The following is a 25292-nucleotide window of genomic DNA, read 5'->3' as shown; positions in this document are numbered from 1 at the left end:
GAAGATTACACTAGGAAGCAAATCTGAATTTGCCAGAGCAACTGCAGGTGTCCCTGGGACCAGTGAAGTATAAATCTAACTTTATAAAGAGAGACAGCTAAACTATTACATTTCCTTCCCTCTTTGGTCAAACAGCACCACCACACACACTTCTGGTGTTTTCACTGCCACCATAGATAAACGTTAACTATCTAACCCTCATTTCCTACTCCTGCTAAAACAGAAGAGAAATAGCACAACAGTTGCTGATCTCTGAATCATCAAAAAAGACCTTTTTCCTTGCCAGCTACTCACTTGTTCTAGGAGCTGAGCAAGTCAGAATTTAGTATGAGTCAAGGGAAAGTTTCTGAGAAGTATTTGAGCCTACTTTCAGTTAAACATTTGCTGAACTATCTGTCTTGTAAATGCTGGTGTTAATCCTAGTGAAGGCAAACAATTTATGTAGCATTGCTTAATTTTTTCATGTTTGAAGATTCTTTCACACTGAGGCAAGTTTTGAGACAAATGTGTACAAAAGATTTCAAATTACTCTTCTAGACTATCCTATTTTGCAGAAAGTGGAGGGTAAAAGCTAAATTCTTGTAACCAGTTAGAAATAACTATTTAGACAGCCACTAGATCATCCTCTAACAGGATGAATAGTTTGAATTCAGCCACACTAATTTTATACTGAAGTATTTTGGTCCACTTAACAGTGACTACAGCTGATTTGTTCAGATATAGCATCATGTAGAGTACTGTAAAGCTGCACCATGAAGTAGACCAGGATACTAATGCATATTTAGCCCTGCTCACAAGTTATCATACAGGCTTTTCAAATAAGGTAAGGTGATAAAGGAAGAACAGAACAGCTGTTAAATCAGCATTACAGATCAATTTCTGTATGCATGCCCCACATCATGAGGAGATATGAGACATTTCAGGTATATAGGCAAATAACCTGGCAAACAGGAAATATTGCATACAGTATAAAATTCTGTATTTGTCCCACTAGCTTATAAACTGGCTAATTACTCAAAAAAAATGGTCAGTAGAAATGTGGTGGTTCTATTTTTCTGTACTGTTGTGTTTTGTTTTCTTTCTCCTAAACTTTTCCAGTTGAGAACAACTCCAGAAACTGCAGTTTATTTAAAGTGAGTGACAGCTACAGCTGCTTGGATGACTGTGGATTTGGCATCCTGACTGGCAGTAAGTTACCCTGCTCCTGTTGTCCTATTCTCTACTGCACGGGGGCAAAGACAGGCCAGGCAGTGTGATGAGTTGGTTGGAACTAGAGTGGATGAAGCAATTCAAGCCCCCAGAAATATGAACCTGCTGTAGGCTTCAGGAAAAGCATCCATAAAGATGCACACCATCCCGAGCCTCTTTGTCAAACTGTTTCACTTCAGTCTTCACCTCTATTGAGGCTATTGGATGTTTGAATGTCTCTGCAACATCTGATTTTTCAGATAAGTCCAAATCTTGTAATAAAAAATTTGTAGAAAAACACAGGCAGCGTGTGAATGGAAGCTTTCTGAGCAGTCACTATTCATATAAGCAGCTGCTGATCGTAAAATTTGTAAAAATGCATCTCTGGTTCAGACTTCTTTATGACTCACACAACAGGGTTATATAATTTGTTACTAATCTTAGAAATGAACAGTGACTTTTTTAAAAAGACACCCGTTTCCATTTTTACATAAACAATTACTTCAAATAGACTGACAGAAGGCATATTGTTTTCTAAAAGAATTCCTTGTAGAGTTAATTCAATCTAGTGATTATGAAATACACATACAATATGAAACGGCATTTTAGAAATAACCCTGCCTACCATATGGGCTGCAGATAGACTTCAGATAGCACAGTTCTCACTTAAAAATTACTTCACTTAAAAGTTACCTCAGCTGAAGCAAAGAGGGAAGCTAAAAAACAATGTTACAGTGTTTTTGTGAATATCTGCCCAGCCTGTGCCTTACAGACCAATGTCAGTGATGGTGGTGCTTCTGGCTGCCTTACACATCCTATTACTGAGGACTTTGTGCTTTTATGCTGCCTTTGCCAACATCACTGCTAGGAACAGAACTGCGTGTTTTTCACTAAATGACTTTTAGAGCATTCATAAAACATGCAATTGCATTATTGCTTTTTAAAGGCAGTTCTCAGCTCTGCCTTGCTGGAAAGTAGAATAAAAGCCTAACACTTAATAAAGCATGTCCTGGTCTGTTTCTAGTCATATACATCTCTACTGCACCAAATTGCTATTAGGTCCATCCTACCACAGGTTGGGCCCCTTTCCAGCTGACACTGGATTCAAAGGGCATTGGGTAAGCACAGATCGAAATGCAGATCAGAGAGTAAGGTGAAAGCAAGATGGGAGACCATGAAGTGAAACAGGTGAAGGGTTAAAAGTATATGGCAATTAAGTAAGAGCAACAACTTAACAGCTTAAGTGGATGTCTTTATGCTGTGTTTTCAGCACACAAATTTACTGCACATCAGCCACTATGTTCAATACACATTGTTGTGGATTTGCTTGCTTTGAAGGAAAGCTGAAATGCTGGGTATAAAAAGAGAACGTTTTCAGTACAAGTTCTGTTTCAGTTTATCTCAGGTTGTCAGCAACAATTTGCTCAGAGCTGTAGCATGTCAGATAGGAGGAACAACACAAAGGCCAGATCCAAATCTCGCTATGTGATAAAAGGAAAGGAAGCTTTGATATCACTTCAATATTTCTGGCCTAACAAGATTTTGAAACTCCCCCCCTCCTTCCTTTTTTTTTTTTTAGAAGAACTGATTATTCTCCATAACTTCTATGTTCTGTTCCTAGATAATGTGAAATGAGCAACACACATCCTAACTTCAGAATAAAGCATAAGATTTCCCTGATCAAACACTTAAGAGAACTATTTAACACACTGCGCAGCAATCAAATCCAAGTGCTCATTCTTAACTTTAACTTTGTATGTATCAGATTCAGAACACTGCCTCCTTCACACCTCATTCTTCTGGGCAGATCATACAGTAACTTTTCTTCTTCTTCTGTTCACATCACTGATATTTCCAGCTCAGAGGAAAACACTGGGCTTGTTTTGCACTGCTACCAAGGATTTTCCTCTCAAGGATATCAGCATTCTGTGAGCATTAGCAAATCCAACAACTGTCTCCATAGCATTGTAGTTCTGTGTACATTTTTGCTCATTCTTGAAATCAAGCAAGCTAACCAGAACAAGGCCACTAGCCTCTCACTGCACTGAAGAGTTCTCAACTTTGAGTTTTACTTGTTTTCAGAGTTTTTAGCCAAGGAAAATACTTTGATATATTGCCTCTCATCATTGTGCACATCTGCCTATGTCAGTGCCCACCACACCTTCACAGGGAAGGTAGAAACCAGCTGCTTCTGCCCTAAACCTTCAAGAATAACCCATCGAACCTTACCCAAAAGAATCTGCAGAGTTATGGCTTTAGGGTCACCAAGTGTTTTAATTACTTCCAGTTTACCAGTAGGAATGTTATAAAATAATGGGGAAAATAACCTATGTTGTTCTATTCCAATATAACCACACGTATTGCTTTTGCAATATGCAAGTACCCACTTCTACTACAGACAATAGCTTAAGTAAATGAATATTACTAAAAACACAATAGCTCATGCAGTTATTAAACTAATAGCGAACTGCTTCAATTTCACATTTTTTATATAATTTTCTCCACAGTCCTGGTTGCAGCTAAGATAGAGTTAAAACCTGGAGTGAAAACAGATCTGCAAACACTAGAAAGACAGCTTATACTGATAATTCATTTGGAGAATTTTCCTCAGGCGCAGTTCCATCTTCTGTTATAATATCTTAACAGAAATGGATATGCCAGACATCAAATATAATTTACACACTTGCTGTAGGCAGTTCCACTTACAAGGCTCTAAGAAAGTTATTGTAAGACATCACTTGCTCCAAACCTTGCCTCAGTGTCACTGACTAGACATGGGAACAAGAAGTCTTGCTTTGTATATTTGGTATGACTTTGGAGAAAAGAATAGAGAAGAAATACCAGTGCAGAGATAGGAAAGCTTTTATTAGCATAGCATTTACAAAAATACAGCCTGCCTCTTTGCTCCTGTCAGGAGGCTGGAACAAGAGCTATTGCCAACCTCTGTACAGTAAGTTTTCACTCACTAGCAGCATGAACGTGCATTTTGGCTTCTAGGGGTATTGCAAGAATATCATGTGAATAAGGAGTGGCGCAGAGTCCAAAGGGCTCCAGCAGAGAAAGTCACTAATATTGACAAGAACAACATACACTGAAAACACCTTTGAAAGGAAAAGGATTTTGCTTATTAAGGCAAACCAGAAGAATAGAACTGTTGTCAACTCCAGTTCCAGGTCATGGAAGCACTCAGCACTGAACCAGTTTTTGAATCCAGATGGGTTTATCTAAGAAGAAATGTTGAGAAAGGAGGCCTAAGCTTAGCTGTCCACACATCTGAGTTTTTTGTAAATACAGAACCTCTTGAAAGCTGTAATTCTTGTCTTGTATAAGATTTAGTAACCTCTTTGATATTTTATATGGTAAAGTAGAACATCAACTGGTTGGATTCTCAGCACAACATCAAACCCTCAGTATTGTGGTTTGGTTTTTGTTTTGTTTTTAATAGGTTGTAAGAATTATAAAGAAATGGTTATGGTGGACACGTAAGCTATATAGAAGCTTTGTAATTTCATACACTGGGGTCCATAGAGGAGCAAAACCCCTTCAGTAATACCAGATAAGCATATATAAAGCCCTGTCCAGCAGAATCAATCTTGTGGTAGACTGCTAAGCCAGCCCAAAATATGACATAAGCATTTTTATGAGTTGCCAAATGTATATTTCATATTCAAAGGCCAAAACTCTTCCAAAGGTTGCTTGGCCAAGGCAATAGGGCCACTATTTTAGCAGTATCCTTTACCTGCAGCTTAACAATTTCATCTTACCTTGAAGTTTAATATTTATGAAGACTAACATTCCTACAGGGAAATAAGTGTGATTCATAATAAAGAAACAAAAACAAATTACAGATTATATGCATGTGATTACTCTAGGATGATTAAGATATAAAACATATGTTCTTAAATGTTTTAGTCTTTTTAAAAGTCTCTATGGAAATGAGCGAATAGCCTAGGAATGGAAGCTTCACATTTATGATTACTGACCTTTGGGTTTGTAAACTTAACAGTCTTCTTGCTTGTCTAATGTTCTCTATTCTTGCTTTAATGCCAACAGTCATTTTTCTTACTTACAAAGGGAAGAAACAGCTGTTTTGTACCCTTGGCTTTTTGTAACAGGAAGGAGTGATTTGTTAGAAAGATTCAGATATCAGTCTGCAATCTACCTTTGGAGCATTCACTCAGTTCTCTACAGTTTCTAAAGCATATGCATTCTGAAAGCTCAACTGTCCCCAGTATTGCTCTAACTTCATGCCATAACAGGCTGCTAATAAGGCTGTAACACACAAAAATCTTACTAGCCCTGTTATCTCTGAAAGAAAAGTTGAAAGGAAGAAGTAACAGCAGAGCATAAAAATCAGAACACTTACTCAAAAAAGCAAACTTCTTTGTTTTCACAGTTGAGATTGCATTCCTTTTATATGTGTTGGCTGTGACATTGAGTGTCCTCAAGCTGTCCTGGGAAATACTGGCGTTCCCTGATCTGCCACTTTGAGCCCTGACCTGTGCACAAAGATGTTGCTGAGATCAGAATACTTGAATGAAGTTTCTTCTCCATTTGACACTACAGCAAGAAAGTAGGAGCCTGCCTGGTGTTCTCTATTTTCCTGTCTCTGCAGCTCTCCTTGCCCTGGCTAATTGATCTATGGGAGAACAGGCTCCACAAATCAACACTTCATCTTCACATTCAGTCAGCTCTGAAGGATCAGCACAGCAACAGCTCTGATGTACTTTTGCAGAGCTTTTCAGCACCGTAGCACTAGAGAAGAGAGGTACAAAGACATCTCTTTACACTTTTCAGAATTTTCTAGGTGGTGGTGGCAAAGCGCCATTGGTTTCGGGGAAGAGGAAGATAAAACCATTTCCAGTTTGGGATGCACAAGGCTTATAATACTCTTGAATGTAGATTGTTGACTGTAATAATTTCCTACCGCTTCTTCACTCTTTAATGATCCACAGACTTCAGTGCAAGAAAAAACACAGTGACCAAGTAAACACAAAACCAATCTTACCCATATCAAAGTAAATTTATCTACACATTCAGACATCTTTGTATGAATACCCATTGCTGTCATTCACTGTCTTATTCCTGAATGTACTTCTGCAAGCAAGCCTCCTGCTTGGGCGTGGAAAAGTATGTGACACTACTTGTCTCACAACTGGCTACACTGGCTTGGATGCTAATTATGCAGTATCAAAAACAATGTAAAAAATCACCATCAATTACTGAAGTGTTACATTTTTTGCTCACTTTTCTGATCAGTTGCCTGTAAATTTTCTGAGCCACAGCCAAATGACTTCATCTGTTAGGGAGAAGAACACAATATCATGGAATCCCTCACATACTTCTCTCTCCTCCACAAGGCCAAGGCCACAGGCATTCAGAATCAGAATAGTCCATCTGCTTTCTGGCTTTAAAGACAAACACTGCCAAACCACTTCCCTTGGCATATATTTCACCTCTTTAACAACCACCTCATTGATGACACCTCACTACTAAAAGCATTACCTGGAGCCTACAAAACAAGGCTAAGCAAAACAAAACACCCCCTGTGCCCTGAAAAATAAACAGCAAAACTACACCTGCAGAGGATGGGACCATGCTATTTACCAAATCTACTGGATTATAAGGGGGAAAAAAGAAGGATATTTACATGAAACAGCCTGGATCAAGTGGAAGAATACTGTCGTTTCACCTCCCAGAAGAAATTACCATTGTTGGTAAAGACATTTAGGAGATAGAACGCTCAGGTTCCATGGGACTCTAAATGTCACATTGTGACTTGCAGTGTTTAATTCATGCAAGTATTTCCTTCATACACATTTATGTATCACAACCAACTTTCAATCTGAATGTTCAAGTCTCACTGACAACTAAAACAAGAACTGGAAATTGAGATTTTAAACAAATACTGCCTCCTGTAAAGCTAGTTTGAACACTGATGTTTTCACTCTAAATCTACACTCTGCTTTTTATAAAACAAAGTTTGAACATCGAAGTTTTCACTTACTGTGTTTGTGATATTGGATGAAAACATAACCAATGATTTGGCAGCTTGCTCTAAAGCTAAATGCACGCTCCCTTTTATGAAAGGAAGAGGTGATTACACTGGAAGAAGCCTGATATTTATTCTGCTTTTAATTGATGTCTCCATTATTTGATCTCTCAAAAAGACTACAAAAGCAAACATAATAGTACATGTTTCCGACTTTCCTAATCTCCTCTTGTCAAGGCTGATTTATTGATTTCAGTTGAAGGTTGCCAGCACTGAACTCTTAAATGATTATATTCACTCCAAATTTGAGAAGTCATTTGGCATATTTGAAATCTATGATGTCTAGTGCCAGGCTAAAGATCATTGAAGTCAATTAAGCCAAACCCTACTGAGACTGCAGCCTAAATCCTAACTACTAAAGTTCCCAAGCTAGCCAGAATAGTAGATTTACTCATCCAGTCTTGTGAAACAAACCTGCCATTTGGTCACCATAAAAGTTGTTTGTTTGTTTTTTCCCTACACTTGCTGCTGCCCAATTGCCTTCTGTCAACATCCTGGTACACTCTTAGTAAAGGCATTATATAGCAGTGTTGTTTAAATAAATAAGCAACAATGTTTAGGCAAAAAAAAAAAATTGTTTCTTCTAAGAAAATAGGGGGAAAAAATCATCTGTAATTTCAAGATATTTTTATTTCTGCCCAGAACCAGGCTGAGATTGAAAACTAACTTCCATGGCAACTTATTCTGATATAACAAAAAACCTTATGCACATTTTGGAAATATTAGCAGCAGCAGACAGTGCTGGAAAACTACATGGGAGCTTCAAGATATATTTGTCATCTGATTTTGAAAACGCAAGTCCTCTTTTTTGAAAAAAATCTCACTAATAATTAATAGCAGAAAAAAACAGAAAGAGCAGAAGAGGACTGTTTGTAACAGGTAGTTCCAAGTATTCGCTGTGACATACCAACAACACTTTGCTCCTCCCTGTGCTGTCCTCCAAAAGAAACACGAGAAGTGAAGCCTCTTGTCATCATTCATTGGTAATCCAGCAGTTTTGCAGACATATCTTCTAGAGTTTTTCATTTTGTTTATAGACTCAAATTCCACATCCACTGGAGATTTTTTTTTTTTTCCCCAGCAAAACCGTAAGGATGTCTATGGATCTCCAGTCCCTCCCTAACATCTGGTTAGTTACAGGGAAAAGGAAGTGTTTTGGACATGCTCCAGGGTGAAATTTTTCAAGGCAACTCACAGAATTAGAAAATCAAAATCCCATCTGTTCATACTAAATACAAGGGAAATTGGAGGTCTCATTTCTAACACTTAGCATAGGTTCAGATTTCAGGATTCCTCCCACTCTCCACTCCCCACCCCAAACAATTTAAATGTATCACTGCAATTGGTGTCAGTATCTCTCCTGCATATCCTGGAATGACTGTTTCTTGTGAATATCACATGTTTCTTATTTTAATTCTCACTGCATATTTTGAACTGCTCTCCACAAATACATTTCAGAAGTGGTTTGAACATACTCTTTGTGAGGGCTACATCAATAGCTCTTCTATAGAGTCATAGCCTAGGGGAGCTAGATTGTAACAGAGGTTAGTTTGTTGTGAATTTTTGTTTTAAATTAGAGGCAGCTAACAATTTCATAAATACCTACCAACCTCCGAGAACTATATATTATTAAAGTACATATTTACCTTAAGGCAGCAGCAGACACCATAAATTTAGATCCAACTCACTATAGCTTACTGCTCCAGAATCAACTGTTTCAAAATGCACAGCAATTTTTTCACTAAACACTATGATTTCAGTTTTTATAGCAAGAATGTCCAGTATCTGAGTTGTTGTTCATTGTAACACAGCAGCAGTACCTGCTTTTACAATTCGGTTATCATGTACTGCTCTATTTTCAACTGCTATGCACTTTAGGGACTATTAGTATCAGATATACCCTATGACAGAATCCATGCCATGTCTTCTAGAACTTAATGCTGAAAACAAACTTATACTGGATTCTTCACGGCTTTAGTTTTTGCCCTAACATCTGTTCCAATCTCAAAAGAAAAAGTTGCAAAGGAGAGGTTCCTTCCACTCTCGTAACTGTGAACAGTTACCGCAGTATGGCTCTCCCTTTCTTTCTCTATAAAGACAGACTGTGATTAGTAACAAGCTTGATTCTGCTCCTTATCAAAAATAATTCAAAACATCTACCCTAACAGAAGAGATAAGCCTCAAATTACATAGCAAATCTTGCATCAGACTCCACCTCATGTAAAAATGCAGCCACATATCTCAGAACTTTAACCTTGCACTCTAGTATGGACAAAACAGAGCAACAGAAGAGGAGACAAACTTCTAGTACTGAGAACCTGAAGAACAACAGGAGACAAAGTCAGTACTGGATAGCACAGCTGGATTCAGAAACATGTGAATTTGGAGATACCTGAGGCATTACATAGCCACACAGACTTGGCTTTGTGAACACATAGATTGCTGCTTTGCTCACATGGGAAACTAAAATATATAACTAGATGAATATCTTGGAAAAGAATGAAGAATGTACTAGCCAGAAATTGTCATTTAAGATATGGAAATTCAAATATTTGTAACAGATAGAAAAAAATTATAGTACAATTAAAATAACATCTCTGGCATGTAGTTCCCCTGTGATGCTAGACACTTAACTTCTATAAATTCAAGGGAAAATACAGCTTGACAGAAACATTTCATCACAAAATTAAAATGATCAGTGAGACCACTATTTTATGTTAGAAAAATTAAAATGTAGTTCTCTGTACCGCTGTTACCAACAGTGTAACTTCCAAAGAATTTTTCAAAACCATCTCCATCAGATCTCACCTATACCACATCACCACCGCTGTTTCCAAAAAGGTTGACAAGATCAAGTTAATCCAAGCTGAAACTTCATCAAGGCTAAGGAGTTTAGAAAATAAATATCCTCAAGGTTCATTGTGCCTAAATTTACAAAAATGTGTAAAAGTTATCCCAGAGCATATTCAAAAGACTAGGGAAACTCATTAAATTGAATTGTGTCTGGTCTGAGAGCAAGTTGAAGAAGTGAGTTGGTGCTACACAGAAAAATTAACCACTCTGGAAAGAGTTATTGGAACATTTTATTTAGGGCTGTGATATACCCCCAGAACTCAGATGATCCTCTGTGCCCTAAACACACCGCAGAACAGGTGGAGATCATTTGTTTGATTTGAGGTCCCATAGCTGCTATTAATCAGTCGTCATAAAAATGTGAATGTTTCCAAAGGTTAATTAAATCAGGATTCTATAGTTTTGAATAAAACAGATTAACTTGTAAGTTTCCATTTTTCCACTGTTAACCACTTGTCAAATGGGCATTACTCATACCACAGGTTGGTTCACTACATTACTTTTAAGTGCCTTTTCTAGCCAAAGGTACCATTTCCACAGGTAGTTCTTAGAATAAGGGGAAGAGGTAATTACAACCTTTATCACCCTTAAAAAAAAAAGGAGGTTTTTCCATTTCCAGAGCCTACCAGATGAATCTGGAACATGACAAGCTGTTTCCATAGCCTACAGAAAATGGCCAAAGACTTCACACATTGAAAATAAAATCTGGAGCCATGTTTTCCTTATTCAGATAAACAACAATAATGTTCAATATCCTGCAGTCATAGCAGCAGCTTAGCTAACAGTTTTCATTTTAGTTACAGCTGTTACATTGTGAAATTGAGGCTGTAAGTGAGCACTGTATCATATGTATAACATTCAGAGTACAATCTGGAAAAGAACAATACCTTACTGACAAGTATCAAAACTTCAAGTGTATTATCACTTCAGGAAAAAAAAAGCCTTCTTCCTATACTTAATTGGTTCATTAGCTGTAATGAAGCTTAACTCCCTCATGTGTGCAGAGTCAGAAAATCCTCTGTCTAGTCTTAGACAAGCTAGAGGAGTAACATCTCCATATGGAATCTAAGCCACATTTAATCAATTGAGAGAAGCAAGGTGGCTGACTTCCTAGGCAAGTGCTTGTGGCCTGATCACACCTCTATAGTCTTTATACTCATTTAAGATGGCTGGATTTGCTCAAGTGTCTACATTAGTCTGCTTACATCAAATCCTAAAGGCCAGGATACCACAAAGACCAACATATACTGCTGTGAGCTTTATTCTCCACTTATAGCCAGTCTTTAAAAAAAAAATCAAACCCACACACTCATTGAGGTGCAGTTACTAGCTACAACTGACAACAGTTTCAAGCTTCCTGCTTTTGCTTACTCCAGCTGTGCAAAACCCACACAGCCAAATGTTCACTCTTTCTAATTAAGCCAGTCATCCTTCTGCTTTTCAATGAAAAAATTACTGAGAGATTCTCTTTCAGTGATTTAAAGAGTGAGAGAATCCCTGAAATTTTATGAACTTCTCACATCAAAAACATATATGATTCATGTCATATTTTGTTTACTGATCACTCTTAGAGGAAGCTAAAGACAGAAACCCAGGCTTTAGAGTTTGTCTGAAACAGAACTGCATGACGGATTCACATTTGAGAGAGCCATCTGAGAACTGAGTGTACTCAGTGTCTTAATATTCCACTCTGGATTTCAGGTGCTGTAAAGTCATATCCAGTTCACTTTTTTCTCAACCTCAACTTACTCATGGCCTCTGGTCACTCTGCTAATATTGACCATTAGCTTAAATATTTATTATTCTTTTGACATATTTATAGGCAACAATCACATCTTGTCAACAATCAGTCTTCATTTATCCAGCTGAAACAAACCTAATGTTCTTATTGTTTTCTGACATGAGGCCTTCATTTTACAGATAACCTGAGTGATTCTTTTGTAAAACTGATAAGGTTTGAACACACTTTTCATGGAAACTGACAGCCTAAGTCACAAAAATTGTTCTCTCCGGCTCTTACAAAAGTTTTCCCCTCTCTTTTATGTATATGGATGTTCCCAACTCCAGTTTTCAACAAATAGGGCCTTATGCTTCCTCCAACAAACATCTCAGGTACTGAAATGATAGGTCTTATCTTCATTTTCATTTATCATTATCATCCTGCCTTCTGTTCTTCTTTGCTTTTACAAGTATCATCGTTGTGCTGTTCCTTATTTTCACTCTATTGCCTTATTTCTATTATTATTTTAAGATAAAGCTGCTCCTCTCCTTCTTTCCCTATTATTCTTCTCTGACCTCTTCTACTGCATTTTCTGGGTATTTCCAAAAAGATTGTGTAGGCTATAAACCATGTAAGTCCCTGAACAACATAGAAATGCATGTGTATTCAAGGAACAAGAAAAATAAAGTCTCTACAAAGTACAGAGAAACTTTTTTCACCACAGCCTCCGTGCTTGCTTTGTCAGTCAAAAGATTACTTCTAAAACTATCAACAACCTGTCCAACGCCTCTAGGTTAAACATGTGACTTGTCTTATTCTATTACATTAATTGTGAAATAATGTTAATTATGTATTTTAAAATACAAATTGATAGAAGAATATTAATAAAATCAGAGCATTTGCTTGATTTCTGAAAGTAGACAGCTTTTTATAGCACAGAGGTCATCCAAATATTGCATTCCACACTCTTACACAAATTCACTTCTGTGGTGTCAGGAGAGCAATACTAACATCCTCATCTTATTTCTAGCATGATTACACTTCATGAGCTGAAATACACTACTCATAATGGCCTTGCTATGATTCCAGACCTGTAAATGATCACCCAACTCCTAGCAAAAAAATCTATGACAGTCATTCATGAGGGCATTTATCATGGAATCCTGAGCTGCACAAGTCAGAAAAGAAGTTTTTTATAGGTCAGCCCTAAGATTTTGGTGCTTATATTTCAAGCTCTTTTCCCATCACTACAAAGGTCTCTGAATGCATTAGCCGAAAGATTCACAACCATCATCTCCCCCTACTTTGAACAGTCTGTGGAAGCAATCTAGAGAAAACACCAGATAAAAAACAGTATTTTAAAGAAAAAAATCATTTCTTAATCTAAGATACTACGTATTAAAAAAATCTAGCCACTTTGTTTCCAGAGGCTTACTCTACAACTAAATTTTACCCTTCTGCCAAGTCTTCATTAACAGTAACAAAGTAGTCCAATTCCTCATTGCCTGTAATAAGCACTAGGTCAAGCCTCACAGGCATACAGGGAAATTTTTGTTTAATGAGTAGTATTTCCTCCAACCAATTTTTTTTTTAAAGAAAGCACTTTATAGAAAGCAAATGAAAATAGGAAACCTTAGTCATTCACTTCTCCTTTTCCAAAGCACAAAAGCTGTAAATAAAATTATGAACAAATAAAATATTACAAAGACTGAAGATCTTTTGAAAATGAAATCTCATGAAATTTGGATAATTTAATTAGTGTAACTGGGCTCTCATAAGTGATACCATGTGGCAATTCCTCTTGACACTTACCTCTCTTGGCTGGGATAAAAGTGGAAATGCACTGTGAGAATCCATATCCAAAGACCACTGGAGATGCAGTCCACTGAGAAAATTCAGCCTAGTTAGGAGAACAGAAGAAAAAGCATTATTAAAGACAGCTCACAAGAAATGGTGAAACATTATTTGGAAGCAGAGTGCTTCAGACTACTAATAAAAATCAGAAAAAAATCCAGTTGGGGAATTTCTAATGTTTCAGTGGAATACCATCAAGTTCCTACAGAAAGATATTTTTAAAAACTTACAAAGCCTCTAATAATGAAAATAAAATGTTTCAATAGCTCTACTTATGTTTACCATTCTAAACATTCATAAAAGTCAAGATACATCTTTTCATTTGTCACAGCATAGTGTTGGATGTTCATGGCTCCCAGATTAGGCATTCACCTATACAGAAGTGGGACAAAGAAAGGTCTTTTTCAAACTGTCTTCATATTTTAACTTTCTTTCAAATTCACAGGAACATGTGCTCACAGGATGGCAGAAAATCCTTTTTCTCTTCCCTCTTAAGCTATTGAGCAAATTGGGAAAAAAATAGGCTTGAGACCTCAGAGTAAGCATTTTGCATAAGACCCTTTGTCTCTCATGCTGCATTTAATACAATCACTGGTAGCATTTTCAAGTACTCTTAAATTAATTTAACAGCTCCATTAAGCCAAATATATTTACTTTTGCTTGTGTGGCACCTTTGGCCAAACTGCACATGATCCTTTCTTAAGTTTTGAATCTTAATAAACAGGGTGTATACTTATGTATGTATACCGTAAGTTTCTAAGAGTCTTATCTGTGTTTCTTGGAACAATTGACTTTCAGTGAGTTATTTCAACTCTCACTGACCTATTTACTAGTTTCAAAAGCATACCATGTGAAATACTAACACAGAAACTAGACTTACTGCCCTACTTTTGTTTCAGCTCACTCTTACTGCCCCCCACCTGAGCACCACCACATCTCATACTTCTCAAAGCCTCCTCCCACGCAGCCTCCTCCTCAGCTACCACCACTCTTCCTAAGCTTTACACCACATTTCTGCCTTATTCATGACTCTCACAGCAGCTCATCTTCTCACAAGTTTTTTTTTCCTACAGCTACTAAATTACTGCTTCAGAATGCATGCTGTTTGGTTGGTTATTTTTAACTGCACTTTATACTAATATACTACACAAAAATATACTACTATTAATACATACTACAGTAAAACAATAACCCTTTATTTTGTTCACAACAAATGTGAATATAAAACTGGACACTGGAAAAAAAAGAGTAAAGGAAATGACAATCACCATATCTATAGTAGAAAAAACCAGAAAGTATGATTATGTCAAAGGAGTAAAACCAGCTACTTGGTACTACATAACTTGAGGAAACACCACAAGAAACAGCAGGCTCACAAAGGGCCATCTGAAAGCAGAGAAACCAGGAAACATACTGCACACTTAGCAGAAAATGGAAAGCAGGATCTAAAGACACAAACTCACCCTGTTTGCCCATAGTACTTCATTAAGCACACGTGCAGAAAATCTTTTCCAATGTACTAACATGCCATATATCAGTCAATAAGATAAAATCTTTAAAGGGTAAACAGTGCATGTCACTAAATAAGGTAAAGCAAACAATTTGGAAACAAAATGGAAAAAGATAAATTTTTGCAATGAGGTAGAAACACATACTGAAGAACAAGACTTGTACTCATTGTTTAGACAGTGTTACATTCCCACTGTAAAACATAACTCATGGCAGAGACTTACAGGCTTTTAGACATTTAGACTTCCAAAACACAAATTTAGAAAGCAGTTTTGTATGTGACATTAAGAATCCTGCTGGGGGCATTACTTTTTCCACATGGGAACACAGTGCTTCTAGTCCCTGATTAACACACTGTACTCACTTTGCAAAAAGTTTCTGACTGCCTTTTTGACAGGAACCGTGGATGCGGCAGCTGAGGATCTGACCCACAAGACAAGAAAGGAGCCGAACAAGACGGCCAGGTATACGGCCTGCTAGCAGCAACACGGCCACCTGCACTTAGAACACTTGGAGACATCCCCATCTCTTCGTTTTCTGCTGCTATACTGTGTGACCAGACCTCTGAAGCAGCACACACCAGAGAAACCATAAGCAGCTCTCAGAAAATAGAGCAGCAACCCTACTACAAAAAAGAAAACATTAAGTTCTCGAAGTAGCTCACAGCGCGAAGACACAGACCACCACAGCAGCACAGCACCACAGGTTGTTCTACTTCAGAGAAACCGTTAACGGGCTCCGCGCTCCTCTTATGTAAGAAGGAACCGCTACGTCACACTTCTCCAGCCAATAAAAGCCTCTGTTTACTCTGGCACTCACTGCATATTCACGTAGAAGCTCTTTCCGTACCCGGTGTTGCTGTAGCGGCTCGGCGTGAGGGGTGGAGCGAGCGGTGCTGCCACGCCCCGGTTGCGCGGCTGCTGCCCTCCGCAGGAAGCTGCGGGGCCGCGGTGCGTGTTCGTGCGGAGCCTGCCTGGAGCCGGCGGGGCGTGGGGCGGAAGCGCCCGGCACCGCTCCCTGCCGCCCGGGTGCAGGCGACGAGGATGAGCCAGAGAGACACCTTGGTGCATCTCTTCGCCGGCGGGTAGGTGAAGCCGCCGCCCCGCGCTGGGGGAGCGGGTACGGCTCTGGCAGCAGCCTCGGTGCCGGGCCCGGCGGCGGAGCGGGCGCTCGCTCCGTCCCAATGCGGCTGTGTTGGGCTGCGTTGCGCGGGGATGGGGAACGGGGCCTGCCGTGAGGGTGCTGAGGCGAGGCGCGCAGGCCGCGTTGAGGCCCGCCCGGCGCCGTTTCCCGCCCGCTGCCCTCAGGCCCTTCCGGGCCTGCCCGGGCCGGGGGTGCGCGGGCAGGCCCCGATGGGGCAGCGTTGGCGGCCATCGCACGGCAGGTGTGGGATACCTGCAGGCCGGGCTGTCCCGGGCGTTGGTCTGTGGCGAGAACGGCGCCTGGCTGGCACGTGGGCCCTCGCAGAGTTGCGGGTGGCGCTGCCCCTCACAAACTGCGTGTTTTCTCCAGAAGTTTCTTCTTTGCTTGGTGTTTCTTTGGAGAAATAAATTGAACCTTCCGTGCATGGGAGTGTCCCGGCGTCAGTGAGGCTACCTGAAGGTGCCCATTTTCTCAGCGGTCCACAGACAGGCTGGTAACTTCAGGATCAAGTCTTACTTGAATGCCTTTAACACTGATGTGTATTGCTTTTAGGTGGGGGGCTCTGTGTCGTCTTGTAGCTTGTAGCATCTGTGTTCAAAGACAGAAGGAATTGGAGAGAAGAGTGCAGTTAAAAGTAAACACGTAGCCCTTGTAGCCCTGCTTGGGTTTGAGGTAACTCTCAGGTAACTCTGCAGGTGTGTTATAAAGCTTTGTAGTGCCCAGTTACACTGCCTGTTTCTTTCAGGGGTGGGCTCAGAGCAACGCTCATCTTAAAAGAGAAAAGGAGAGTCTGTTTGCCATAGCAATAGGCATGTATTTGAGCAGTGAGTGTGGTTGTGTGGAAGTGGAGGAAGAGACAGAACAAGGAACGTAATGTACTTCTGAGTGAGCTTAAGGCTTGGATTTCCATTTGTGCTGCTCCTTTACAAAATGGTGCCTGTGACTGGAGTGTTGGAGGTAGAAGACTGCACTGTTTCCTGTGAGCAGGTCTGGGTAGCTTGGATATGCGTGAGCACACACCTTCCTGGCTTCCAGTAATACATGAGTTTACAGTTTAGTGCTTATGCAGGTTCTCTTCCCCTGCAACTTCTGGCCCTCTAAGAGGAGGGGGGTTATACACCAACAGGCCTGAGGTGTGGTGCTCTGTACTTCTTTCTTCAGAATTCACATCCTCGTAAACATACAGAAAAACAGTAGCTTGAACTACTTTCTGCAGAAGGCAGCTTTGTAGGAAACAGTACATGATTGAGGCAGCGCTCCAACCTGTAATCTTAAGACTGAAGTGAAGATTGCTGAGCTCAGCGAGGTTGTTCTTTCTTTTATGGAAAGTCTGATCTGCAGGTAGCTGGCAGCCAGTTGGGTTAAGGGTAATACTGTGAGGAAAGGGCTGACTTTTCTTCATGTGGCCGCCACGTGTTTCCTGTAATCACAGCTCAGCAAAACAGCGTATATTTGGTCACATTTAGCAGCAGAAAAGTTATTCGGGTCATCACATGACTTCTTTGCTAGCATAGTAGACTATAGATCTCTTGAACTGTGTTTAGTCTTCAGTGGAACTTAAAAATGAAGGAAATCTTATTTTCTTTTAGTTTTCACTGGGGATTCTTTGAAAACAACATGATTGTCTCAATCTGCTGACCTTTTATGCTAAAAAAAAAGAAAAGTTAAACACTAAGTCTTTAATTCCCATTTTCTTTGAGACTAACTGATGACATTGCTGTTTCTGTAATGTAGGTGGGGCTATTCTGGGGTTTTTCTGTAGCTGCCTAGCTTGTTTCATGACAATTCAACAGCAGCTGTCAAACTGCACTACTTCTGGGGAATTACCAGTTCATGTCGGAAGTTGAAGCTTCATTTCTTATAATCCCTCCTCCATCCTTCTTTTCCTCCTGTCTGTGCATCCTTATTGCTTTCCAACAAGTTTGAGCAATTTTACTGTTAGTTTCATTTTTGAGAATCCCATCTGTTTCTGCTTCATAACTACATATCAACCGTAAGTATGACCAATATTTTACAACAGGAGTTCTGTGTCTAAAAATAAGTATGTCAGTACTCATTTTGAGTATCAGTTCTAGCACCATCAATAAATTGAAGTGGTGAAATTTTATTATTATTTTTTTTAGAAGAGGAATCTCTGTTCAGTGATTTGGCTGGACTGGTTCAGGCACCAGCCAATACTTCAGTAAAGTACTACTACTTGTACATTGTGTGGTTGCTTATCTCGTGTTTTGGCATGATGTACTCAGTTGTCAGGATCTGCATCCAAAGATCATGTAGTTACCAGTGAGCACTTTTCACTAACTGTATCTTGTCCTTGTGGGAATGGGAACTAGATTAATTGCAATTGTAATGTTGGATCCTGATAGAAAATCATGCTTCAGGTGAAGCTTGACTTTTGTCTGAGTACTCTGGACTCAGATTGCTCAGAACTCATCTTTTTTGTGTATCAAACTATTGATGTTTTTTTCATATTGTCTGTTTTAGCTGTTGGCATTATAGGCAGCGTGGTGGCCATGTAGATTCAGGTGGAAAATCTACTGAGCTTTCTGCATCCAGATGTTGACCACCAAAATCACTTCCAAGTTTTTATGATTGATTCTTAGTTTCCTTAAATACTTTCATTCCTGGCCTGACCCTGAGTGTCTTTCAGAACGAGTTCTTCCTGTTGTAAGGCACAGGGCAAGGTTAGTACCTTCCTGCCCCAACTTGAGCTTATTTTTGTGTTCAGATACTCTTTTGCAGGGGGGGGTAGAGGGGGAAGTAAGCAATTCCTACTCAAAGGGCTGGGTAGCTTGGGTTTTGCTCACTGAGGTGACCACATTGCATAAAAATGGCTGTATGTGAAAAATTGTGAAGCTGATGTGTTCCTCACATTTCCCTGTAAGTTGATAGATGTTTTCAGCTGTTCTTGATATGGAAGTCATGTTGTATTTATTTGCCCTGGCTCCTAATTGAATCTGCACTTTGTGTTAGTGTTTGTTTTGGATAATGGAAGCCAGTGATGCTTTGCCATTTGTGTTATTTTTTCCAATTTTCATTTGTAGATTTTGCTTTGTCAGCACATTAGGGGAACTTCATTATTACGCTTAATTAGAAACAGCAAGTTTGATTATTACTTTTAGTTAATGGATGTTAACTTAAAACTCACTTTTTAAACCTTGGCAAAAAGCATTAGCAGTGAATAGAGGGGCTGGGGCTTCTAGCTGGCAGCACTTCTAGCCAATATAGTAAGGCTAAAGATGGGAAAGTAAATAATATACAAATTTAGCAGTATAATAACAGGGCAACCGTGACACCTGTGTGTTAATGAGATGCATTCTTGCTGTTTCTGAAAACCATACTTAGTTAAGGCCTTAAATTGTCTTGAAAGTGGGATATGTGAGCTTAATATCCAGATCTGTGAGTTACCTGTTGATGTGAAAATCAGTTACAACTGTGCTGTAAGGCAGGTCTGTGAAAATGCTGATACTGCTGAATTTATTCTAAGTGATAAAGACATTAGGAGCTCTGTAGGTGGCTTGTTTGTTTTTGACAGTTTTGCACTCGCTTTCCTTACTGTGTCACTTTTCAGTCAGTATTTGTGTGGAACTTTCATTTTCGTACAGGAAAGAGAAGCAGCTGGTAAAACAAGTGAATGAATGTAGATGCAAGATAACAGGGTCAGGGGTTATCTTGGAGTCCGAGGCTGTGGTTACAAACACTGTAAAAGGTGAATCTGAGGTCAGGCCTACATGGCTGCATCCTCTGTTTATATGGAATACGTAATTATCTAAAGGAATAGAAGTTGGGGATTCCTAAATAGGTGTGGTTACAAGTATAGATGAGCTGACAGGCAGGGGGAACATTTGTAGGAGCATTTGTAGTCCGTCCGCTGGCTGAAGTGTTGAGATCCTCATCTGTAACAGACCTGTCTGCTTTTACTGCAGGGTGTAAAGTAACAGCAGAAGGTATGCAACATTTCTGGACAAGGGTGGTGATTCCTAAGCAGATAACCTCAACCTGCAATAATAAAAGATCTCCTGTCCAGCTGTCTCTGGAAATAAAACCTGGGATCTGAATGCTGAATGGGATTAGATTTTGAAGCATGTGCATGTTTATTTCCTTGAATAGTCTCACAAATAATATAGGAAGATTTGGAATGTAGGGCTGAGTCTGTGTCCTGGCCATGTCCCTGTCAGCAAATGCCTTTGCTTTGCATTCAGAAGAAGAATAAATCTGATTATTTTCTAACTGTAAAGAAATGTTTTTTTTTTCTGAACTCTGCAACTCCTGAGCTTGTGTTAAGCCACAAATTGGGAAGGAAAAGAAAAGAAGCCCCTAGAAAGCTGGAGCTGGTGGCTGTCTGTTCCTGGAGTGCCAGTCTGGAGCACAAAGCAGTAGCTGTGTATGTATTCCTAGTACTAAGTTAAGTTAACAGGGCTGGAAATGTATTTCTATGTAAAATACTGCAGTGGCAGAACAGCAGGCATGTTTCTGAATAGTCAGTTATTTTTACAGATCACATAGTTACTGAATTGTCTCTCTTGATTTAACTACAAACTGTTCATTGAAGTTTCTCATGAACAGACTTTTTTTTGTCAAGCCTTATAGTATTTACTTTAAAGTTCAAGTGAGCTACATAAGTCAGCATAGTTCCTGGATTGCGCATTCAGTTAGTGGTTCAGTTCAGACATGGATCTTGTTACTACTAAGCAAAGCCTGGTTCCTTAACATTTGGAGATTTTTTCTTTCACTTTTAAATGTCAGATGCCTTCTCTTTTATACAGGAATTTTTGAGGGCTGAGAGAGTAAAGTACTACATTTTGACAGGAGGAGAGATTTGGGGTTTTGGAGATAGGTTTGTGAGTGATACAGAACCATGCAGCACTATGAAGAACTTCTCTGTTGCTTTTTTTTCCTCATTTGTAAGTGGCAATTTGAGATCTTGAAAAGGGGGAGAGAGGAGATTTTGAATCCAGACTATCAATAGCTAGTGGAAGACATGCAAGATGGGACCAAGTTCTGCTAAGACATCTTAAACTGCTTGATGAAAGAAAACCAACACACCAGTAAGAAGCAGTGCCAAGTGCTGATTATTTGAAATCATGACCTGAATGGCAGGTAAAGGGTGCCCAGCTCTTAAAAGGAGGCAAGTGTTTGGCTCCTTCTCTTACAATATGTGTAAAATTGAACAGGCTGCCAGCTGCCCTTACAGCAGTTGGTTATCACGGCGCATCGCTTGCTGTAAGCTAACTTGGAAGGAACAAGTACTGCAAAGGTTTGTGTCTGTCCCTTTCCGTAGCTGTCTGTTATTCCGTTGCTGAGGGAAGTCTGACCAGTGCTATTGCAGCCGGGCATCCATCCCTTGTGGTCATTTGGTGTGGGGCAGAGGAGTATGCAAAATGCAGCCTCCAGGATGGTGTTAATCTTCAACTGCAGAAAAATTTTCCAATGTGGAGTAGTGTTGGAGCTAGCAGCATTAAAGGCTACAAATGCCAAGCCCTGTTGATGAATGGTGCCTGACTTTTCACCTGCTCATTTCTTCCCCATTCCATAGTATTTATCTCATTACATACCATGTGCTTATTCTTGCTGTTGCTTGAAAGTAAGTCCTCATGTAACCTGCCCAAAATCAAATGCAGAAAGATCTTAAGTGGAAGCAGATACTGAGAGACCAGAAACAGAGGGGTTGCAAGAAATGAAATAAACTCTGAAGCCAGCTTCCTGCATTGCCTGCACATGCTCATGGCTATGCAGCACTCGCTGCTATTGAGTCACATGAAGTACAGCAGCTTGCTGCCTTGAAGATGGGCTTGTTGCTGTAATTGTTCCATCGAGCTATCTTGAGCGCTTACCTATCTGTGACTCTCATGGTACTGCAGGTTATAAACCCCAACATGTTACAGCTTTCTACTGCTTGCAACACTGGCTAAAATAAATTTTTGCACAGCTAGTCTGTGTCTTAAATACATTTAAAAATGTATTTGTAGCTTAACACTAGAAGAGTAGGCAAGTAAAATGCTCATTCAGAGATGCTACTCTAAAAGCTCAATCAGTCTTACTGCTTCTGTACAGTGCATTGGGAAACTGGCTACCATCTTCATGTTCTAATGCTGTATTTCAAACTGACAAACTTTTATTCCCTCAATTCAAATGTATAAGAGGTTAAACTTTAGTGTAATGTTGGAGTTAGAGCTGGGAAAAGGTGCCTCCAGGCTCTACTTCTGCTGTACTTCAGCAGAATGGGGAGAACTCCTTTGCTAGGTTAAATCACGTACATTTGTTTAGCTTTCTTACAGAAATGAGGGGCAGACTTTTATCTTCCCAGATTCAGCTCTACAACATTCTGTACTTGGGATCCAGTGCGTCATGCTGTAATGGGCAGAGCTCAAGAAATACTCAGTGAATCATTACTTTGATGGTACCATGAACAAAATGCGAAGGGAGTTTGTTGGTTCTAATTTATTGAATTGTCACAGTACAGTTTTTACTAGCTTTCCACAGAGTGATGGGCATTGCTCTGTGGGCATGCTGCAGAAATTATGCTCTACCCTTAAGGATTTTTGGCATCTCCTTTGTGGCCAGGAGCACACTGCACATTCAAAAAAAAAGTTAAAATTTACTACAGGAAGTTAAACATTTGAAATGCTGAGCTACTTTGCAGAACAGATTTGAACAGCGTGTGCTGAAGACAGTGCACCTTCACCGCTTGGGGAAGCTTTCTTTTTGCCTGTTAAAATTTTTACTAAATGTTGAAGGATTAATGAATTAACAGTTTGCTTGTCTTCAAGGACAAGTAATTACACCGTTATCATGCATATGCCAGTTATTTCTTCACTTTTTGCAGTTTGTCTCTGGTCAGCGTAACAATACTGTTCTTCATTTTGTTTGCAGTTTAGAAAATGGTGATCGCATTTCTCTTTGCAGATGTGGAGGTACTGTTGGTGCAATTCTGACATGTCCACTGGAAGTTGTGAAAACACGGTTGCAGTCCTCTTCTGTGACTCTGTACATCTCTGAAGTTCATCTCAACACTGTGAATGGTGCTAGTGTCAATCGAGTAACTAGAGTTTCTCCTGGACCTCTCCATTGTTTGAAGTGAGTGTACATGATACTAGCTATTTGTTTTGGTTTTGAGGCCAGAGGGGAAGGTGTGTTAGACAAATGGATATGTCTGTGTAAAAGGTAGACTTTTATATCTGTCATGTTACTTTTAGACTTCCTATATTTTACCATTTAACTGTAAGTTTCACATTCTAGTTTTCTAAGTGTCTTTCATGTTTGAGTCTGTACCTTGTGTTATCCAGAACATGCATACCTTGTGGAATTCACAACCCCAAACTATATCCCCAAAACTCGCTGGGAGCGCTCTTAGCACAAAATTAGAACAGTTTAGTTGTAAGGGACCTAAAAAGATCACCCAGTCCAAGTGTCTGACCACTTCAAGGCTAAACAAAAGTTGAAGTATGGTACTGAGGGAACTTGAACACTGACAGGCGTGGAACATCAGCAACTGCTCTAGGAAGCCTGTTCCAGTGTTTGGCCATCCTCAAAGCAAAGAAGTTTCTCCTACATCCAGTCTGATCTTCCCCTGGCACAGCTCTTAATCATTCCCAATGCATTCTCAGGAGCAGAGCCTGGTGCCTCTCTCTGCTTCCCCTGCTCAGGGAGCTGCAGAGAGCAGTGAGGTCACCCTTAGGCCTCCTTGCCTCCAAACTGGACAACCCCAGACTCTTCTCCACAGGATACACTTTCCAGCCCTGTTACCAGCTTTGTTGCCCTCCTCTGGACGTTTTCAAATATCTTAACCTCTTTTTCATATTGTGGAGCCCAGATCTGTACACAGTATTTAAGGCGAAGCCTCACCAATGGTCATAGTGAGAGAATTGCTGCTTTTGACCAATGAGCTATGGTGTATTTAATGCACTCCAAAATGCACCTTGCCCTCTTGGCTGTCATGTCTTATGTAGAGCCTGCTGTCAGCCATCACCCCCAGATCCTTTTTGCTGATCTGCTCTCCAGCCACTTGTTTACCAGTTAGTACCTGTTTCTGGCATTACTCCTCCCAGGTGCAGAAGCCTGTGTTTTCCTTTGTTTAATTTCACACTATTGGTTGTCCAACTCTACAGTCTATGTAGATTCCTTACAGAGAAGTCCAGTTAGGTGCTGGAGTGTTTGTTAATATAAGATTTATTTGACCTGATTTGTGTCCAGATCATGAATGTTGATGAAAACAGAGACAAGAAGCCATTGTAGTGTTTTCTGGTAGAACTGTGCCTAGTGACACTTCTTAGAGCTAGTAAGAGGTAAGTATGGTCAAATTTTGCTGTTGCCTGGGACATTTTGTTTCCACGGTACCTCTTTGAAGAGGGAGAACTCTTTGAGAGCAGATGTGCAGAAAGCAACTTGAGGGTCCTGATGAACAAAAAGCTGGACATGAGCCAGCAGTATGTGCTTGCAAACCAGAAGGCCAACAGTATCTTGGGCTGCTACATGAAAAGAGCAGTGTCCAACAGAATGAGGGGTGTGATTGTCCCCATCTGTTCTGCCCACATGAGGCCCCACCTGGACTATTGCGTCCAGGCCGGGGGCCCCAGTGATGTAGAGCTGTTGGAGTGGGTCCAGAGGATGGCCATAAAGATGATCAGAGGCCTGGAGCACCTCTCCTAGGAAGACTGGCTGAGGGAGCTGGGTTTTTTCATCATGGAGAAGGAAGGGCCCCAAGAAGACCTCATTGCAGCCTTCCAGTACTTCAGGAAGCTAAGAAACAGGAAATAAATTTTTCTTATGTGATTTGATAGTGACAGGACAGAAGGGAATGGTTTTAAACTAAAGGGAGATTTAGGAAGAAATTCTTTACTTGGCAAGTAATGAGGCGCTGGAACAAGTTGTCCAAAAAAGTGGTGAATGCCCCACCCCTGGCAGTGTTCAAGGCCAGGTTGGATAGGCTCTTGGGCAGCATGGACTGGTAGTTGGCAACTGTGTCCACAGCAG

At 40.0% G+C, this 25292-nt stretch overlaps 2 protein-coding genes across 3 annotated transcripts in view; one reads left to right on the top strand and one right to left on the bottom strand.

The window, feature by feature from the left end:
- The window catches only part of PXYLP1 (2-phosphoxylose phosphatase 1), a 100463-nt gene extending 83847 nt beyond the window's left edge, over positions 1–16616 (bottom strand). The window contains exons 1-2 of one of the 2 annotated variants that reach the window (XM_046898583.1): positions 16572–16616; positions 13626–13713 (exon numbers count right to left, since the gene is read on the bottom strand). The gene's annotated coding sequence lies outside the window, so the exon portion shown is untranslated. Of the gene's footprint in view, positions 1–13625; positions 13714–15540; positions 15904–16571 lie in introns of those variants that run through there. The other variant, XM_025153780.3, reaches the window with a different exon arrangement.
- SLC25A36 (solute carrier family 25 member 36) overlaps positions 16099–25292 on the top strand; it is a 30500-nt gene continuing 21306 nt past the window's right edge. Inside the window, exons 1-2 of the mRNA NM_001007960.2 lie at positions 16099–16260; positions 23226–23396. Coding sequence (NP_001007961.1) covers positions 16220–16260; positions 23226–23396 — 212 coding nt within the window. The 5' untranslated portion in view covers positions 16099–16219. The remainder of the gene's footprint in view (positions 16261–23225; positions 23397–25292) is intronic.

Source organism: Gallus gallus, chromosome 9 (genome assembly GCF_016699485.2).
Source record: "Gallus gallus isolate bGalGal1 chromosome 9, bGalGal1.mat.broiler.GRCg7b, whole genome shotgun sequence".
Taxonomy (NCBI): domain Eukaryota; kingdom Metazoa; phylum Chordata; class Aves; order Galliformes; family Phasianidae; genus Gallus; species Gallus gallus.
Note: the sequence above shows the minus strand (reverse complement) of the source record. Positions and strands in the feature narration are given on the sequence as shown.